Source organism: Cibotium barometz, chromosome 44, assembly GCF_041138505.1.
Source record: "Cibotium barometz isolate CiBa-2024 chromosome 44, ASM4113850v1, whole genome shotgun sequence".
In the NCBI taxonomy this organism is placed as follows: Eukaryota; Viridiplantae; Streptophyta; class Polypodiopsida; order Cyatheales; family Cibotiaceae; genus Cibotium; species Cibotium barometz.
In genome coordinates, this window is record NC_141089.1 from 40,629,760 (window position 1) to 40,650,677 (window position 20,918).

The 20,918-nt window shown below is 45.3% G+C and overlaps 1 protein-coding gene across 5 annotated transcripts in view; it reads right to left on the minus strand.

The window, feature by feature from the left end:
• Positions 1–20,918, minus strand: part of FANCM (DEAD/DEAH box RNA helicase family protein) — a 125,229-nt gene that overhangs the window by 50,391 nt on the left and 53,920 nt on the right. For 3 of the 5 annotated variants that reach the window (XM_086782567.1, XM_086782569.1, XM_086782570.1), the window contains 2 exons: positions 16,659–16,773; positions 16,465–16,556 (listed from right to left, as the gene is read on the minus strand). In XM_086782567.1, the coding sequence (XP_086638693.1) occupies positions 16,465–16,556; positions 16,659–16,773 (207 nt within the window). Of the gene's footprint in view, positions 1–16,464; positions 16,557–16,658; positions 16,774–16,955; positions 17,023–20,918 lie in introns of those variants that run through there. The other 2 variants (XM_086782568.1, XM_086782571.1) reach the window with 2 other exon arrangements.

The following is a 20,918-nucleotide window of genomic DNA, read 5'->3' on the forward strand; positions in this document are numbered from 1 at the left end:
TCTAGGTTCCACAACTTCTCCCTAAAATATGATGTATTATGAATCCCATACTGGCGAGAAAGCTTTTGAATATTGAACATACAACACTCCCAAGCTGACACCCCAACAGAGATTACATGGCCTCGAAAGTTTTGTAACACCTGCAACATAAACTGATGGAAAACAGTATGCTCCAAGAAAGTCTGGTTAACCTTAAGAGGAGACTTTCCCAATAATGGCCTATAAGCATCCAGAGAACGGCTATACATCTCCAATACCAAAGGGAAATGATCTGACAAAATATGATTATATTCCACCTGCATGGACAATATCTATGAGAGAAACAAATCATGCTCGCAAATATATATTCGATCGAAACGAGCTCTTGCACCCCATACTATTGAGAGACATATGTAAATCCTCTCTCATGCGGGTGTAGCCCTGACCACATGTTGTTTCAAAACTTAATTGGCAAACACATTCCAGCTGAATCTCTTCGGCCCATCCATAATAGAGTGAGGTACAGAAGCCTGCCCCGACAATTCACATACATTAAAATCACCCAACATAAAGCCAGGCTTAGCGTTGCATAAACACAATAAATCGTCCCATAACCGACAACGTTCTGCAACACCATTAGGCGCATACAACCCACAAGCCATAATGTTTCATCCATGAACTCCATTTCCACAACAATGAACCCCGCCCTCCGACACCCTACATAACCAATGATGGCTTAAACAAAGATTTCACTGCAATCATGACCCCTGATTGTGTAGTGGGATGCCCACTATAAAACACATGAAATTCCTTGTAATCATACACTTGTCCAGCCATGGAATGTTGTTTATGCTCCACAGCACAAGACATATCCCATTGACCTTAAAACACAGTACGACACATGCGATAATTCTTGGATAGTGAACACACACCTTTTACATTCCAAAAAGCAATCTTCATAATCCATGAAAACAAAAAGCCAATCAATGAGAGGTACCACCATCGGCCTCTCTTTCCTTAAAATATTGCATAGGATCCTCAAAGCCTTCTCTCTCCATTTGTTCCCATACTCTTCGCAGCAAAACATCCACCCGTTCCTTCTCACCTAAAGTATAGGTATCATTAGGTGATGTATCCTGTCTCCACTTGACATCCGGGTACTTCTTGACCTAGGCTGAGACCATAGCCCCCTTTTTATCAAATAGAAGAGGAAAATTTACCTAATTTTCTTTCGTAACTCGACGTCTCAAATTATGCCGAGAGTGTGATACCCTGCGTTGGTTATCTTTCTCTGGAGTCCATCTTGTGGCACCAAGACGAAATGATGAAGAGGCACCATGACCAACATCCACATTTTGATTACCACTAGAAGTAGCTGTCTCCACCACAAGCCAAGGTCTATCTTCTATATATGCCAAAACTTGTTTACCTTTATCTACCACTTACTCACTTTGTTTTACTACTTGTTTGCCCTTCTCTATATTCAAACCAAATGGCAAAACAAGAGCTAATGTATCCTTATGAGTCGGACCCTAGGACACATTCGGTTGTGGCTGAGTATTCGCCTCCTCTGGGGACACTCTAAAATGAACTGACCCATCTCCCCACAACGGAAGCAATGGCCTGCAAATGATCCCCACTTTAATTCGAAATACAAGGGGTCAAATCCATCAATGCATGGCGCAACATATCTCTATACTCTGCCATAGGGCGCCAGGGTACAACATGCACCAACTGTCCATCTAGAAACAACTGGATTTTTTGCATAACCAAATCTCGAACTTCTTTGGATGAGAGCAGGAAGGACCTCATAGAATCCTCTGGGACCATCAAAGATCTTCTCCACAAAATTACCATTGAATAAATCATGTAACCAATCTATAATCCTACTGAAAAATGGAATTCATCCGGTAAAAAAGAAAATTGCAGCATTGTTATAAAAGGATTCCACTTGTGCCACAAACCGCCATGTTTCCACTCAGGCATCTACCACTTCCTCTATTGGAACCTTGGTAGCCCTAACATGAATTGCCATCACATATGGCTGCAAAATCTGATTAGCTTGTGCAACTTGAAAGTCAAAAGCCACCTCATGGTTCTCTTCCTAATATGAGCAGTGAGGTGCATCAAGAAGCAAAGGTATCCTGAAGCATCCGACTAGCCTCCTTCCCTCCATATTCACCTCCGATCAATCTCTGCCTTTTAGCATGATCTTCGGGCTCTGGCTTTGGCCCTCCATCCTCAAACTTCTCTGCATCTTCTGTTGAGACATGTGCATATCTATGGTTCCCTGACTCATTTCCACTACTAAACACCGAAAATAATTGCTTCCACCATAAGAAAGAGAAGAGTTATGTTTCAGCCCTGCAAACAAAGAGAAGAAGATCCACTGCTCGGATGGAAAATCCGTCTGCAGGCACGAATGGCTCCGAAAGGGGGATAAAACCTCAGCACGACTAGTGGAACCACTTTAGGCTCACGCACAGAGAAATTAGGACAAACACAAACACAGTGCAGGTTGTAAATCTGCGTGCGGCCGCGATCGCGAATTCTCCATTGCCTAGATGGAAAATCTATCTGCACAAATGCCTCCGAAAGGGGGTTTCACAATCACGGCCGCGCGTAGATTCACAGCGTGCAGAGTGTTTGTGTTTGCCCTAATTTTCCTGTGCGTGAGTCTGAAGTGGTTCCACTAGTCGTGCTTGGCTTTTATCCCCCTTTCAGAGCCATTCGTAGAGACAAATTTTCCATCCGGGCACTGGATCTTCTCCTCTTTGTTTGCACGGCTGAAACATAACTCTTCTCCTTCTTCTAGTGGAAACATTAATTTTCGGTGTTGAGTAGCGGAAATGAGTCAGGGAACCATAGATATGGATTTTGTAGAGGCACATGTCTCAGTAAAAGATGCAAAGAAGTTTGAGGATGGAGGGCCAGAGCCAAAGCATGAAGATCAAGCTAAAAGGCAGAGATTAATCTGAGGTGAATATGGAGGGAAGGAGGCTGGTCGGATGCTTCAAAATACCTTGCTTCTTGATGCACCTCAGGAAGAGAACCATGAGGTGGCTTTTGACTTTCAAGTTGCACAAGCTAATCAGATTTTGCAGCCATATGTGATGGCAATTCATATTAGGGCTACCAAGGTTCCAATAGAGGAAGTGGTAGATGCCCGAGTGGAAACATGGCAGTTTGTGGCACAAGTGGAATCCTTTCATAACAATGCTGCAATTTTCTTTTTTACTGGACGAATTTCATTCTTCAATAGGATTACACATTGTTACATGATTTATTAGATGGTAATTTTGTGGAGAAGATCTTTGACAATCCCAGAAGATTCTATGAGGTCCTATTCTAATCCAAAGAAGTTCGAGATTTGGTTATGCAAAAAATCCCATTATTTCTAGATGGACAGTTGGTGCATGTTGTACCCTAGCGCCCTATGGCAGAGTATAGAGATATGTTGCACCAAGCATGCCCTATTTGGGTTGAGGTTGTAGACTTTCCATCAACTATGTGGGAATTGTTACCATTGGCCATGCGTACTATTGGGGAGGTGTTGGTGGAGCCCAGAATGTCGTCCAAGAATAAAAACAAGGTTTGCATGCTGCGGGATATTGGGAAGCCCTCGACAATTGAGGTTATGCGTGGATGAATTTGGAGCCATTCGTGCAAACAGATTGTAATTCCGGCAATGGAGAATTCGCGATCGCGGCCACGCACAGATTTACAGCCTGCACAGTGTTTGTGTTTGCCCTAATTTCTCAATGCGTGACCCTGAAGTGGTTCCACTAGTCGTGCTTGGTGGAACCACTTCAGGCTCAGCCACAGAGAAATTAGGGCAAACACAAACACTATGCAAGCTGTAAATCTGCGCATGGCTGCGATCCTCTCTCTCTCTCTCTCTCTCTCTCTCTCTCCCACCCCCTGCATTTCGCCCCCCCCCCCCCCCTTTCTCTTCACTTATCTCTTTCCACCGGCCTTCTCTCTCTTCGCTTCACCCACCCTCTGCATTTCGCCCCCCCCTTTCTCTTCGCTTCACCCACCGGCCTTCTCTCTCTTCGCTTCACCCACCCTCTGCATTTCGCCCCCCCCTTTTCTCTTCGCTTATCTCTTTCCACCGGCCTTTTCTCTCTTCGCTTCACCCACCCTCTGCTCAGGCCCCCAAGGCAGCAACATAACTCTCTCCTGCACCTGTAGAGCTGAGCATCTTGTAGCTGAGTATCTTGTAGGTTGCATTTTTTGAGTCTCCCCCAAAGGGGAGAGGGTATCCTTGAGGGGGGACTCCTTCCACCAACAGCCCTCTCCTTTATCAGCAGCAACACATGGAAAGTAAGAAGTCCTTTGCCTCAGTCACCGCTTCACGATTACCGCCCATTCCTCCACCCGTGAGCAAGCCGACACCATGGGAAGCCTACCTCATGCAAGAACTGAAGAAACTCCAGGGAGAATTAGCAGCACTGAAACACGAGACTATCAAGAAAGATGAACAAATCAACGAACTGAAAGTGCAAGTGCAAGCCATGCAGACGAAGCAAGAGGAAGCACGAGAAGGACCCATACCTACAACACTACAAACAGAAATGACAAACCATGTTTCAAAGGTAAATTCAGTTAACTCACAAGATTTTGTTAAAGAAGTCATATCAACGGTCAAAGAAAAGGAACGAATGGAAAGTAACAAAAAGGTAATCAGAGTCGGTGGTCTTCCTCAAGGCTGGGATAGGGCAGACATAGCTCAAGAGCTTCGAGAAGACTACATATAAGATACAGATGTACTTACAGCACAACTGAGCAAAGTAGTCCCCTTCGTGGACTTAGGAGACCCTATCTCTATTATAGTAAAGGGTACACAGGCAAAAGTCTCCTATATGGACAACAATGAGAAAATAGCAGTGATGAAGCAAACAAGGTCTCTCCAAGGGACAAAGGTATGGATAGCTAATGAACTCACCCCGCTACAACTCAAGAACAAATCGGCAGAGCTGAATAAAGTTAAAGAAGCAAGAAAGAATGGCAAATGGGCAATATACAGAGGAGGACAAGCAATCATTAAAGAATTCCGTACCCCACCCCCCTCAAGAGCAAATCCATCCATGGATGAAATATAGCTATTTTTATTTTGAACCTCAATTTCGAACTAGATGCAATAGAACCCATTGTAATTTAAACTCTTAAGAGTCTTAAGAGTTCATTTTGAGTTATTTTTTCCCAGTTTTATGCCTCTTTGGCATCGATACCCAGAGTGGAATATAAATGGATGTACATGATCTGTCCCATAGGTCGGATTCGGCCTCCCGTGGACGTTAATATAACTTTCTCTCTCTCTCTCTCTCTCTCTCTCTCTCTCTCTCTCTCTCTCTCTTTGCCCCCTATGCTGCTACCCCTCCCCCTCGCTCTCGCTGTTCTGCAAAACCCCCCCCTCTCCCTCCCAGCCATCGCGTCTCTCTCTCTCTCTCTCTCTCTCTCTCTCTCTCTCTCTCTCTCTCTCTCTCTCTCTCTCTCTCCTGCCCCCTGCGCCGCTACCCCTACCCCTCCCCCTCGCTACTCTGCACACCCCCTGCGCCACCCTCCCCTCACTGTTGCTCTGCACCCCCCCCCCCACTTTGCTGCTTACATGCACACACACACACACACCCGCTCCCGCTACCTGCACACATATACACACACCCCTTCTGCGTACAGGTCCTTTTGCACATAACAGATACAAAAACAAAGAATGTATGCATAATGAGGAATGATGATGTATGCATAATGTGGCGACGGCATCACCTACGGGAAAATGCCCGGAAGAGGACAGGCTTCCAATCTCTTTATTTCCATGTCACTGAGATCTCATAGAAGGCAGCCTCGAGGCTTCCTTCACAACAAGATAATGGTTAGGGGAGCCATGCCGGAGAGGTTGTCTGAGGGTTTGATCCACTTGATTCCCAAGGAGGGTGGTGACAGACTAGAGATTCGCCAGTGGAGACCCATCACCCTCCAGGGGACTGCCTACAAAATTACGGCCAAGGCCATCAACCGGAGACTGTAGCCCTTTCTCCCTGACTTGATTCATGGTACACCGTACATAGACGGGTTTTGTTCAGGATCAAAGTATTCTCGACAACATCTTCACCTTATGGGAGGCAACCATATCGGCCAGGATGCGTCAGCAAGATCTGATTGTTCTCCTTCTTGATTTCAAGAAAGCCTATGACAGAGTACCTTTTTGGAGGAGACAATGTGCAAGATGGGTTTCCCGGAGGGAGTGGGTCCGAGATGTATCAGGTCTCTAGACAACTTCACACATCCAGGTTCTTATTCACGGAGCTAAAGGTGACAAATTTTTGCTTTCTTGCTCAGTTCGGTAGGAGTGGCCTATAGCACCTTATCTCTTCCTGTTTGTCACCAGGCCATGAGTAGTTTTCTCTCTACCCAAGAGACTGGGCTCCAAGGACTACGTCTTCCCATCCAAGCACAGGAGGAGTTGCTTCATTCCAAGTTCGCCAATGACACGACAGCATACCTGTTGAGGGACAAGAGGAACCTCTAGAGATTCGCCAAGGCGATTGAGATTTTCTATTATCATACATCCGGAGGACAGATCAATTGGCACACGTCATGTGGACTTTGGGTTGGCTCATCACCTACCCTGACTTGGCATCCAATTGAGGCTTTTCAGTGGGTCCCGAGGGGCACTCCAATTCATTATCTTGGATGCCAAGTTGGCATTGACATCTCCCCTGAGCAACAGTTAGCCCCTCTTCTTCTGAGCATTCAGAAGAAGCTACTATACTAGAGTTCTATGAGGCTTTCCTTAGTTGGCTGGGTTGTGGTGGCGAACGAGGTTCTTCTCGCCACTATGTGGTACATCACCTCCTATTGGTCTTTCTCTCAGGCCTGTATTGCTCAGCTTCAGCATTTGATCCGGAACTTTTTGTGGGCTGGCAGTGAGACGGGAGACCTGCCCGGGCCAAGGTGGACTAGAGAGTCATCATTCAACCGCCATGCAGAGGGGGCCTGGGCATCATCGACCCCTCCATTCAAAGTCGCTATGTAGTGTTCTCTTGTCCTACGTGCTCTCTTGCAGATTGTTGCTACCATGTGTTGGTAGAACAATACAGAGCGGATGGTAGGGAACATGGGTACTTGAGAGGGTAGTTTGGGTTGCAAGTCTACATCGACAACCACTTGTTTGCAATACTGTATTCATATGCATTGGTATGGAAATCTGGTCAGAAATGCCCATGACACTATGTACTTGATTCTCCCAAGATCAATCGGCCGTTCTAGCTCATTGTGTGTCTCTTGTCAATTCAGCAATTTACTTCTTGTATTTGAACAAGTGTCCATCAAATCTTAGTGTATTTAAGTGTATTGATTAGCATTGTGTTCAACAAAGTTACATTGGTATCAGAGCATACGGTTCTCTTTCACTTCTATCGTGAGAGACGATCACCGTGAACACTAGCTATCTCTACACTTGGAACATTATGGACAGCCATACAATGAATGTTGGAGATGCTAATACAAGAGGCAGGGACAATGAAATGCATGCCTCCAATGCTTTACAGGATGAGCAAACTCATGTGGTGCACAATAGGGAACATGAATATGTGGGACAGCCATCCCGTGGCAAGAGAAGATGCAGAAAGAAGAGTCCATAGTATGAGGGCTGAACTTACTCGTATGCAGGCTCTTCTCCATGCACAACAAGAAGAATTGAATCTCTACCGCCGCGAGGGTCCATTGGTACATGACCGTTTGAAGGCCAAGAAAGCTGAATCTTATATGGATCATGCAATGGCAATGATTGCTCAAGAGTTGCACATGCAACAAAGGGATGCAGCACGTGCATACTTGGCTCGTACCGAGGATGCCTATGCAAAAAAGGCAACCGTCCCACATGTCTTGGAATCCCCACAAGTGCCCGAACAAGAACTTATGTCTAAGAGGATGAATCTCCATGCTATGGGAGAGGAACAATCAATGACTTCACGCCATGCAGGAATACCTTATGTAGCCCGTGAAGGATACAATGTTTATGGCAATGGTCAAAATGTATGTCAAATGCCATTGCCGGCTGAAAATGTGCATGCACAACACATGCAACATGGGCTGCAATTTTCTGTTGGTGCAGGTATTCTGTGTCTCTCTCATGCCACTCATGCCTTCGAGTGTGCTCGTGAGAGGGAGAAGTTATGGCTGAAAATGTAGCAATGCATGTTGAGGGGCCAGCCATGCCTCATGCTTACAGGGCAAATGTATCTATGCCTTATGCATCACCTTTTGGTCCTAAAATGATGCCAGTCTCACAGGGGTTGTCCCAATGGACAAACATGGGGGAAAACATGTTGAGATGCACACACATGCATCAAAGTCTGGTGACTTCAAAGCCAAAGACAAATCTGTGAAGTTTGACACATATCATGAGGAATATGATGCATCAAAGGCACTTGCTTTTATTGCCCAGTTTCATATTGCTTTCAGTGATGAGGATTTCACTTAGAAATCCATGATCCGGCATGTAAGCATGTTCATGAAAGGCACTGCTGCCCATTGGTGGCTCACGGAGAAGCTCTCACCGAATCCTGTTAGATCATGGGAAGAGTTCAAGGAGAGATTCTATGCTCAATTCTTGCCTCCCAATGCATTGAATGAGATAACAATGAAGTTGGATTGGGTAAAGCAAAATGAGGAGGAATTGGTAAATGCATATGTACAAAAGTTTTGGAAAGTGCTTTTGGAGGTGTCTCCATTTATGCATGTCACACCGAGGCGGAAAGGAAGAGAAGGTTTCAATCAAGATTGCAACCCGTGTACAAAGCGGAACTACAAATGTATCCTGGTCATACCTTTACACCAATTAATCGCAGCCGCCACCGCCACCGCCACCGAGCAATTGGAACTCAAATTGAGTCGATCCAATAAGGCTAAACCCTCATTTCAAGGCAAAGAGAGGACTGTCCAAAACCTGCAAAATGATGGACAGTCACCTAAAAAAGGCCAAAACCAAGATAAAAATGGTCCAAAGGCTCAAAATAACACTACCAAGAAGCGTCCCTTCAAACTGAGAGACTATGGTCTCACTCCAAAACAGAAAAAGCAATATATGAGTGAGGGGAAATGCTTTACTTGTGGTAGCACCGAGCGTATTGCAAAGGCATGCCCAAACAAGAAGAAGCGTGATAATGCAAATGCATCAAAGCCTAATGTGCATATGGTTCCGGATGTGCAAGGCAACACTTCACATGATAGCAAAGATAGGGTTGTATGTAAAGCTTGGGAACAGCTCAAAGATCAGCCCGCTTTGTTCATGTTTGATGATTGTGCATCTGAAAATTTCATATCCACACAGATGGCAGCTGCTTTGGGTATTGAAGTGGAGGATATGGGTCGTCAAATTGAAGCAAGGGCTACCTTTGTTGGTAGAGAAGTGGAGGTCATGCCTATTTTTAGCAAGTTGCGCATACACATTCAAGACTATGTGGATCATGAGGATTTTCTTGTGGCGCCTTTGAATGGCTGTGATGTATTGCTTGGAAAGCCTTGGCATACACGTGTTGATCCGTGCAAGGTTTACAAGACCAACAGGATCACCTTCATGCATAAAGACCGAGAACATGTAATTGATGCTGGTGAAGAGGGTGATACCATTCCCCTTGTATCTCATGTACAAATTAAGAAAGTAATGAAAAAGAGTGTTTTTGCGTACTTGATTTTTGTACGAGATCATGTTCAGGAAAATAATGTACATGTAAACACTCTTAGTAATGATAGGATGAAATTTTTGCAAGAGCACAATGATTGTTTTGCTGATGAGTTACCAAATGAGTTACCACCTGTACGACCGGAAGATCATCGCATTGATCTTGTGCCGGATAGCTCACCACCTAATAGGCCAGCCTATCGTGTAAGTGCATCCCAAAAAGAGATCATGAAGCAAGTGAATGAGCTTCTTGAGAAGGGTTTGGTTCAGCCAAGCTCTTCCCCATATTGTTCACCCGTCCTTTTGGTTCAAAAGAAGGATGGATCCTTTCGTATGTGCGTGGATTATAGAGCTTTGAATAAGCTTACCATCAAGAATCGGTTTCCGATTCCACACATAGACGACATCCTTGACAAGTTGGATGGATCGGCATGCTTTAGCCGAATTGATCTCAAGAGTGGGTATCATCAAGTGCGTGTAGTGTCTGAAGATGTATACAAAACTTGTTTCAGGACAGCATTTGGGCTTTATGAGTATCTTGTTATGCCTTTTGGTCTTACAAATGCCCCAGCTATCAATAGAATGATGGATCGCATATTCCGTGGGTACAGGAAATTTACAGGTGTCTTCTTTGATGACATCCTAGTCTTCTCGAAGACCGAAGAAGAGCATAAAGCTCATTTGGCTATTGTTTTTTAAGAGCTCCATAAGCATAAACTCTTCATAAATGCAAAGAAGAGTGAGTTTTTCTTGTCAGATATACATTATCTTGGACATATTGTGTCCAAAGATGGAGTGTGGATGGATTCTGCAAAGATTGATGCAATTCGGAATTGGCCCGAATTGAGTTCAGTGCATGAGATCCGTAGTTTTCTTGGATTATGCTCTTACTACCGCAGGTTCATTCGGCACTTTGCATGGATTGCTTCTCCTTTACGTGATTTGACAAAGAAGGAGGCCGTGTTCAAATGGACTAATGTAGAGAGAGATGCATTCTTCAAATTGAAAGATGCAACTACTCATGGTGATCATTCCGGATTTGCAAAAGCCTTTTTGTGTGCAATGGGATGCATCTGGAAATTGCATAGGAGCTGTCCTTAATCAAGAGGAACATGCCGTGGCTTATGAGAGTCGTAGATTGCATGATGCAGAGCTATCTCTTGGCATTTATGAGAAAGAGCTCTTGGCTGTAATTCATGCACTTACTATATGGAAACATTACCTTCATGGGGCTGATTTCACTGTGAAGACAGATCACCAGAGTTTTGAGGTATTTTCTTACTCAAACTAACTTGTCAGAGAAGCATATGAGGATGGCCAATTTCCTCTCTATGTTTCATTTTCAGATCTTGCACACCCCGGGAAAGAAGAATGTAGTGGCCGATGCATTGTCACGAAAGCCGTATGTAGCAGCTATCTCGGTTGCCTCTCATGGGGACTTGTCTACCATGCGTGATTTGTATCATACGGATGCTGATTTTGCCACTATTTGGGCTGATTGGATGGCTGGTCATGCACATGCCTCATATGTGATCAAAGAGGGTTATCTCATGAAAGATAATTGCCTACTATGTGTGGTGTCTAACATGAGGCAAAAGGTTTTGGATGAGTGCCATGCTCCTCCATATGCTGGTCATAGAGGCATAATGCCTACTACGCACATGATTGAGCAGTATTTCTTTTGGCCAGGTATGCAGAAGGACATAAAGGCACATGTACGTGCATGTATCACCTGTCAAAAAGTCAAATTTGATAGGCAAAAGGCACCAGGTTTGCTTCAGCCATTGCCTATTCCCACGCAGCCATGGGAAAGTATTACAATGGATTTCATTATGGACTTGCCACGTACCCAACAGGGTAATGATGCAATTTGGACAATTGTGGACAGGTTTAGCAAGCAAGCTCATTTCTTGCCGGTCAAAAAGACCATCAAAGGTGAGCATATGGTTAAAATATATCTTGCACAAGTGTTCAAACATCATGGAATGCCGAAGTCCATTGTGGGGGATAGAGATCCCAAGACTACAAGTCTCTTTTAGCGGGCCTTATTTGATAATATGGACACCAAATTGGACTTCTGATCAGCTTATCACCCTCAAACGGATGGGCAAAGTGAGGCTGCAAATTCAGCCGTGTTGGATCTCCTGAAATGTTATGTGGCGAATCAGAAATCTTCTTGGGAGAAGTTCTTACCGCTTGTAGAATTTGCATACAACAACACGGTGCATGCATCTACAGGAAAGGCCCCGTTTGAGATTATTTATGGTAAGGTGGTTTTACCACCCATCCTTCGCACAAAGGATGAGATATTTGCAGCTGATGAGTATATAAGAGACTTGGATATTGCTTTTGCTGCTCAGGTGCGGACAGTCATTGCAAGGTCACAAGACAAGCATAAAAAGACTGCCGACGATAAGCATAGAAGGCAATTGGATGTGAAAGAGAATGATTGGGTATTGCTGAAATTTAAGAAAGCAAGACTTGCAAAGAGGCCTGGCAAAGAGGGTGCATATCCGAAGCTTGCAACCACGTACCATGTGCCTTTTCGAGTGATCGACAAGATCAATGAAGTGGTTTTCAGATTGGCATTACCTAGTCATTGGCACATACACAATGCTTTTCATGTGAGTCTCCTTTGCAAGTATGTAGGGCCAGAGCCCAGTGAAATGGTCATTGAGAATCCACCAGAAGTGGATGAGCTTGACAAGATTTTGCAGCCACATCAGATTGTGTATCACAAGGAACGCAAGCTTGCTACAGGCAAAGTTGTGAGGCGTTACCTTGTGAAGTTTAGGAACTATCTTCCCATTGATGCTAAATGGGTCGATGAAGAGTTCTTCAAAGATTGCCCGCATGTGCTTCAGACATATTTGGATGCTTTTCAGTTGCGGACAACTGTTTAGAAGCCAGGGGGGGATGTCACCATTTGGCCACCCAATTGGTCCACCCGTGCTTTCTTATCATGTATGTACATTGGACTGGTGTCCATGGCAGTTGTTTATGCCGGGGATTGATGCCACTCATGTGATACTGTAGACTTGGCTTTCTGTTGGGACTTGTGCCTCCGTGTACATGCCCGGAAGTGCTTGGTGGATTGGTGTTCCATTGGGTCTGGTACCTCGTGTACTTGCCTGGAGCACGTCTATTTTGGTATAGTCTCATGAACGAGGATTGTCCATACCAATGCTGCATTGCATATCATCTTTATGTGCTTGCTTGCAATTGATATTGCATGATATTTTCATGGTTGCTTGACCAATGTGTAGTTTCGGGTAAGGGTATGCTTGCCCGCAAATCGTGCGTGTGAAACTGTCTGCTGACATGGTTATGTGGCATGTGACACGTGGTAAGTATTGGTCATAAACTTGGCCTTAGGAGTTAGCACTAATTTATAAGTGAGTGTGTACACACTTCATTAAGTTTTGGGCGACCAAAACTCACTTATAAATTATGACCAGCCCGGTGTTCACACACACTGATGTCCCGAGGTGGACATAACCCAATGTCCACCGCCCAGACCTTATCCCCTTTGTACAAAGGGAGTAACCAGCCATGTGTACACTCTAGCTTGCTCCACAAAGCACCTGCCTGCCACCTACACTGGACAACTCACCACCTCACTCCTCTTCCTCTCTCTAGAGTTTGGCGCCTCCTTCATGAGGGCTGTTGGGCTGCATTTTCTACACATTCTCCTTCCCAACTCCATTTCCAAGCTTGCTAAGGTGATTTTCAAGCTTCCTAGAGTGTTTCCGGATGCTAATCACTCTCCTACACACTCCCAATGACTGAAATTCAGCAAAATAGCTCTCTTTATTGCTGTAATTTCTGGTCTTTTTGCTGAAAACCCTAATTTCAGCTCTCCTTTCTCAAGTTGAACCATAGGGGAGGCTTTCCCAAGGTTCCATTCATCCTCTTGAAGACTTTTGTCGCGAAGAAAGGCGACAAATCAAAGATATCAACACTCCAAAGATATCAACACTCCAAGGATTTCCATCGCCGCGAAGACTTCCGCTGTCATCGACTCTACTTGCTATTGGTAAGCTTTTATGCTTAAATGTGGGAGCAAGTAGCAGGAGGGAGGAACCGGATTACAAGATCACATACCCTGTGTAGTGTTCTCTTGTCCTACGTGCTCTCTTGCACATTGTTGCTACCATGTGTTGGTGGAACAATAGAGAGCAGATGGTAGGGAACATAGGCACTTGAGAGGGTAGTGTGGGTTGCAAGTCTACATCGACAACCACTTGTTTGCAATACTATATTCATATGCATTGGTATGGAAATCTGGTCAGAAATGCCCATGACACTATGTACTGGATTCTCCCAAGATCAATATACTTTATTTGAGGGAGGGGTCGGCCGTTCCGGCTCATTGTGTCTCTTGTCAATTCAAGAATTTACTTCTTGTATTTGAACAAGTGTCCATCAAATCTTACTGTATTTAAGTGTATTGATTAGCATTGTGTTCAACCAAGTTACATGTTCCACAAGACCCAAGGGGGATGGCAACCCTGTGAGTCGGATGCCACTTGGGGCATACCGAGAAAAGCTTTCAGGAAAACGGTTCCAAGGGATGATGATCATCCAAGGGGTGGAGTGGGGATGCCAGACTCAATACTCAAGAAAAGAAGGCCAAAGAAAATGTTCAGGCACGAAGGGGTAGGGACAAGTGGAACAGAACTTTAAACTGGAGAGACAGAGGATGATGACAGAATTGTCCAAGGTCAAGGTTGGAATCCCGTCATCAAGTTTAACAGGAGGGGATGCCATGTGCATGCACATGGACATGCCTAACCCAAGGCTAATCTTTGAAGGGCAGTAGATAAAACAATAGATTTAGGGTTTTTGTAGCCTCAAATTGGTCCAGAAGAAGCACTATGGAACATGATATCAGTTCGCCAGGTATACTTCAGGTCGGTGATGGATTATTTGGTTTTAAGTCCATTGTAGCTGGCCGACAGCAGTCGGCCAGTTGGACTGCTAGCCAAACGGCCTATAAAAGGCATGTTCTTCATGGTAGATTCATCTTCCCCCAAGGTGGGGCAGGTCTAGAATTAGGTATTTTGGAAAGGCCTAAGGCCAAGATATTGTAACTTTATTATACATATATGAATATACTGAAATACACAGCCATCTCTCTTTTCTCCATCTCTTCTTTGTGTTTTGCATCAAGATGTTCCTATGAAAGGTGCTTAGGGCTGAAAGAAGACTCAGAGCTTCCGCGCATGTAATAGGAAGGACATCCTCCTGGCTAGGATCTCCGCCCGCACCCCGATCTTGGGAGGCCCTTGGCCTCACAGCACGAGATGGATTTGCACAGAGATGCCGGCACATGGCTTTAGCCTAGCATTTGAGGACAGATTTGCAGCCAATCCCTTGTGTGCTTGGGATCATCTGAGGCCAGCCCTTCAGCCAGTTCCAGTAGCCTCCGAGGAGCGGCTATGACAGCCTCTTATCTGAAACCCAATGGTCCGTCTGCCTAGTGGTCACATGCTCGGGGCTCGCCTGCACATATCGTGACGAGCTTTGAGCACGGGCCCCGCTAGGTCTCTTGGAGATTGGCTTACATTCACACAGCTGCGCCCACGAGAGAGGCCTTATTGGGATCCAGGGTAGAGACAAACTTAGCCTCGACATCGATGACTACATCCCTCCGGAGTGGCTAGCCCCGATACCGGACCCTACTGCCCCGTAGTGGCTGGGAGTGTTCACCAAGCACGATATACCCCTAGCAGTTCATGGCACGGATGAGAGCTCCGCCTTACTCACCTTCTCTATTGGGCTTCATAGCAGACTTCATAGAGCAAAGACCCCGGTGTGGGTTTATCAGTATCCCACAATATGCAAAACTTACTGACATTTCCATTCGAGCATGGGGGGCATACAACTTGCCCAATGCTTCTGCCAAAAATGGTAGTGCAGCCCGGCAATAAAGCAAGAGGTCAACTACCTCCACCCATACAGGGCACTTGTGCCTTATGAGACTCTAATAGTCCTTAGTTGGCAGCCAAGGGTAAGCATGCACTAGTTGTCGATCATAAAACAAAGGCGGTTTTTCCAACAGTGTTTGCTTGTATTGCGGATCTGTGAATATCACTTCAAAAAAGCCACGGTCAGCTTTATGCACACTGGCTACAAAACAGCCCCCAAGCAAAGCTTGAAGCCATTGTGCGACATCTGCCAGGTCTGGCATTTTCACAAGGAAGAAAAGGACTACAGCCATCTGAGCCAAATTCATCACAGGATTAAGCATTACATGTCCATGAACTTTGACACGGAATTGAGGCACATGAGTTTCCCAAACTTTTTTGATTTCAATAAAACCTTCATAGAGTTTCTGCGAACGGCTGCAATTCAGGATTGTCACAGTGTAAAGGGCAAGCATCCGATCTCCAATGAGCACTTGTCTCCTCTTTTCGTCTCCACACTTGAAAGTTTGTATTGGGTCCATAGCTGAGAGACTGTACAGAAAAAACCAACACACACATACACGCACACAGACAAGGAGAACCGAGTGCACAACAAAGGGCAGGTGAAACAAGAGATGAAAGCAACAAGTCACTCACACACAGACACGGCCTCACTCACTGTAAAACTGTGAATTGTGAATTAATCTGTAAAACTATTATTTATACATAATAATCAAAAACAAGTTATTTACTATTATTATTCAATTATATTTTACATCTTTTAGAATCAAAGGCAGGCCTACTGAGAATCCTTCTCTTGTTCATTCAAGCAAGACCGAGAGACAAAAGTGACCAGACTAATACTAGAGAGAACTGAATTCAAAGCCGCACCTTCCTTACGACAACACAATAGGAGTAGTTTCCTGTGGCACGGTGAGCCTCATCCACAACCAAGCAGACAATGTCTTGCATTGGACAAGAGCCTGCAACATTGTGGAAAATCTTGTCACTGTCCCCAAACAGCACATGATGTGCACAGCCAAATACATAATCACAGGAAAAGCAAGAAGTCACCAAAAAAAGACCTGACTGTATGTCTTTCTCGAAAACTTGAGGTGTCACAAAGAAGACCCGCTTGACTTGCCAAACCGCCGATCTATGCCCTGGGTTCATTTGGCCGGTCATATCAATCGTCCATTCCTGCAAAAATGCTTACTTTTATGCTTAAGATCACGCAGCGCAAATGGGAAAAAGCATACAAAGCATGATCAATATGTTGATGCAATATGCCTCCCTGCACCTCCCCCACCCCCCCCCCCAAAAAAAAAAAACACCTTTCCAGTCATCCATCATGCCCCCCCCTAAATCAGAATTGATCTTACATGTGACATTACAGAGGTACAAAACATGCACCAGCACCAACACCAAAATCTGGGTACGCATTATCTCCTGAGTTTCAAATGGTGCAGCAAATGATAAGAGTCCGGTGACATTCTCTCAACACCAACTCCACATCTCTCTATGCATTGCCTCTGGAGTTCCAAATGATGATGCACCTGATGCAGTGTGGTAATACTTGTGTCTAATGTGCAAGTCATTAACAAGGGATAGAGAACAACGGAATAAAGGGACATATACACAACACAACTAAACTACTATATATTTATGTACAAGAAAATGAGTAAAACAGTATTCTCTGAGTATAAAAATGGCATGCTTATATAATGCCCATGTGCATTAGTCGGACATCATAAGGGCTGTCAGCTTGTAGAAGAGGACCCACAACCAGCATAAACCCCTTTTTTCATGTGTGGTCATTCACACTGTGGCCTGACCAGCCCATAATATAGGAGAGGCCTGCCTGACTGCTCCAACGCTGCCCGCAGCCTGGCCAACCTTCCCTATACCCATTCTACAGTTTACTGCAGTCCAGTCAGCTTACTGGGTGCCTATGGTTCAAAGTGTATCACATGCAGAGTCAACAACAAAGAGCAACAGGTCCACCTACACATGCACCATAGATGGTTTAGATGCAACCGATGGAGAAGTGTCCCCTATACCCTGCAAGGCCAATGTAACGGTTATAGATGTAAATAGGCTTTTCATTAAGCATTGGCATCTGATATGTTTACCTCGTCCTATTGTTTCTGACAAGGATGCTAAATTTACTTTGCATTTTTGGCGTACCTTGTTTGACTCATTTGCTACTAAGCTTCAATTTTGGAGTGCTTTTCATCCACAAACTAATGGACAGACAGATCTACAGTTAGTTGGCCTTGATGTGCTCAAACGTTACGTGAATGACAATCAAAGTAAGTGGGAGCAGTTTTTGCCTTTGGTTCAAGCACTGCATAATGACTCCTATTCTTCTTCCATTGGCAGGACCCCTTACGAGGCGGCTTTCGGGCATCCTATTCAATCTCTATTGTTGAGATCATTTTCAGAGGTACCCCATGTCCATAAGGTGACCGAGTCCTATTCGGACAGTCAAAGGCTGACCAAAGCTCAAGAGGCATACACCCACCAAGCTAACAAATACAGTCGAGACCTGTCATTCAAAGAAAAGGATTGGGTATATTTCGGATCATGAAACACAAGTTAAAAACAGTGGGAAAGCATTGTCCAAAGTTATCTTTTTGTAGTTTCGATCCTTTCCCATCGTTAAAAAGATTAATGACATCTCCATGAAGCTTCGGCTACCTAACAGTTAGTCTATGCAAGATGTTTCCATGTTAGCTGGTTGAAGTTGCTTCAGGGTACTCCTCCTTCCGAGATCCCGAATGACAAACAACTCGACATCATCGATGATCCACAGATCCTACAGCCAGAACAGGTGGTGTTAAACCGATTCAAGCATCGAACTGGTCAGATGAAGCAGCAATTCTCGACGAAGTTCAAAGACCGGGGTACCCATGAAGTGGTGTGATTGGACGAGGGCTTCTTCCAGCAATATCCGTCGTTGTTCATGGATTATCTGGAAGCGGTCTAGAACCTACCAACAAGTTAAGCGACAGATCCCACCAACAAGTTATGCAAGAGGGGATGTCACGTGCAGTATTGTCCTAGGGTGCCACGTGGACATTCTATAGCTTCTAGGACAGTCAGTCACCTTTTCTAATGGATCAAGCATGTTGTCAGCCCTAGTACAAGGGACAATTCGCCATGCACCATCTAGGTTTAGGGTCAATGACCATCGTGCCTGTGGCACAAGTCTATGTAACCCTCTTTGCAAGTGGTGTAATGTTGTAGTGGCCAACCGGGCACTTATTAGACTATTCGGTCGGGTGTCTCGGCAAGCCCTATGTGTCAAGTCATGTCCAAGTCGCGGGCAAATGTGTCGTGTCAAAGTGTCAAAAAGCAAAAAGGAACAGAGGATTAGGATTGGGGTTAACCCAAGATTAGGGTTAAGTAAGGCCTTAGCATGGGCTAGGGACCTAGAGGGTTCACACATGGGCTAAGGGCGCTAGCAAGCTGAGGTCTAAATTGACTAAGTGCTTATAATTAATAGCCTAGGGTTAATAATGGCTAAAGGCTTATAAATAAACCAAGAAAGCTTATAAATAAAGTAAGGGCCAATAATAGCCAAGTTATTGCCATATAAATGACCTTGGGGCACTTCTGAGTTATTGAGGTATCATTGTAGACAAGAGGGCTACTAGGGGCATGCAAGACCTCAAGGCCATGGAACTGCAAGGTGAGTGGTTCGGCCTAGTGGTATGGGACTCTAGGTTGGGGCCATCAATCCAAGCAGGCTCACGACAATCAAACCTTAGGCTCGGAGGTGGTTCAAGGCACTGAACCTATCGTTGGGTGGTGAGTCGCTAGCCACAATCTATCACAATCCTGCAATGCGTACGATGTCGAGTCTACGAAACCTCGTTAGGGTTTCGGTTCTAGGCCAGACAATACTTGGGCGCGGTCATGTGGAGACCTTACATTGGTATCAAAGCCTGGGTCTGATAAGTGAACCTGAGGCATGGAGGACGTACACGATAGTACCGTCATGCAGGCTGAATTCGGCAAGAAATCCATGGGACCTTGCATGGATGTGTAAAGGTTATAGAAAGGGAGAAAAAGCACCCTTGGTGCATGCTGGACAGCAGCTCTTAAGCGCACAAAAGCTATGCCTTTTCCACTTGTGATGTTCCCATGGGCCTACAAGATAAATAGGAAATGGTTTGTAGTCCTGCAATTCACCATGAGCAACATATCTATGCTTGGGAACCTCTCTGCAGAGGACCAGCAAGGCATAGACGGGCTCAGGCGAGATAGGGACAGCCACAAGGGGCAAACAGCAGAGGGAAAAGCAGGGCTGATATGCGCACAGCAGAGGCAGGTTTGCATGCATGCTAGGCAGTCAGCCATGAGGGTGGCTAGACAAGCCCTAAGGCGGCCAGCCAAAGCCTGCATACAGCCAAAGCCCTTGGGCGGCAAAACCCTAGCATATTGGGCGCCTAGGCATGCAGGCGAGGGCGGGCAGGTGACATGCAAGGGTGCAGATCAGAGCCGCACAGCAGAGCAGTGCGTTGGGCAGCGGGCAGCAGCCTGGGCAGTGCAGGCAAAGGTTTCAGCAGCATGGGCAGGCCGGCCAAGTCGCATAGATGGCTGGGACCAGAGAGAAGGTGGAGGATGCATACAAGCTGAATGCACACATAGGGATGTAAGGGGCCATGTGGAGAAGGAAAGCCAAAAGAGGCATGAATGTTAAAACATGAAGCGTGAATTAAAAAAAGCATAAGTGAGATTTGTTTTTTTGCTAAAGCAGGAAGGGGCTTAATTTTAAGCTTCAGCTTTTAAAAAGCATAGGACTAAAGCAAATTTGCTTTTTTTAACTCGTTTCCCTATAAATTCAGCCTCTCCCTTCTTGTTGGCACATACATACAAGTTATGCAAGATCTACGTATGCCATCTCGAAGCTCTTGATCTCCTCAAGCTGCATACTTCACTTCAGCCCTCTCATCCACCCTCAAATCCTGTCTCTAACCTTTCACTTGTTTCCAGCCCATAACCCGTCACCTTTCTGCCACTGCTTTTGTCCAAGTGAGCATGCACGATTTCGTGTGCACCAGAGCTATATGGAGTCAATGGGAAGTAATTCCGTGAAGTCATCCAACAGTAACGATGTGGAGTCAGTCGGCGATGATGACTTTGAGCAAGTGAAGCCACCTAGAGGCTCGAATTTTACCTGCCACCAGCAGTAAGGCTGGAAAATAAACAGGAGCGCATTATCCAGGATCCCCTAAGGGAGGATAGCGTCGGGCCCAAGCTTGATGGGTCCTCCATGCCTTCACCGACCGATGAACCGTGGGGTTGTCAAGTGGTGTCAAGAGGCTTTAACTAAGAGG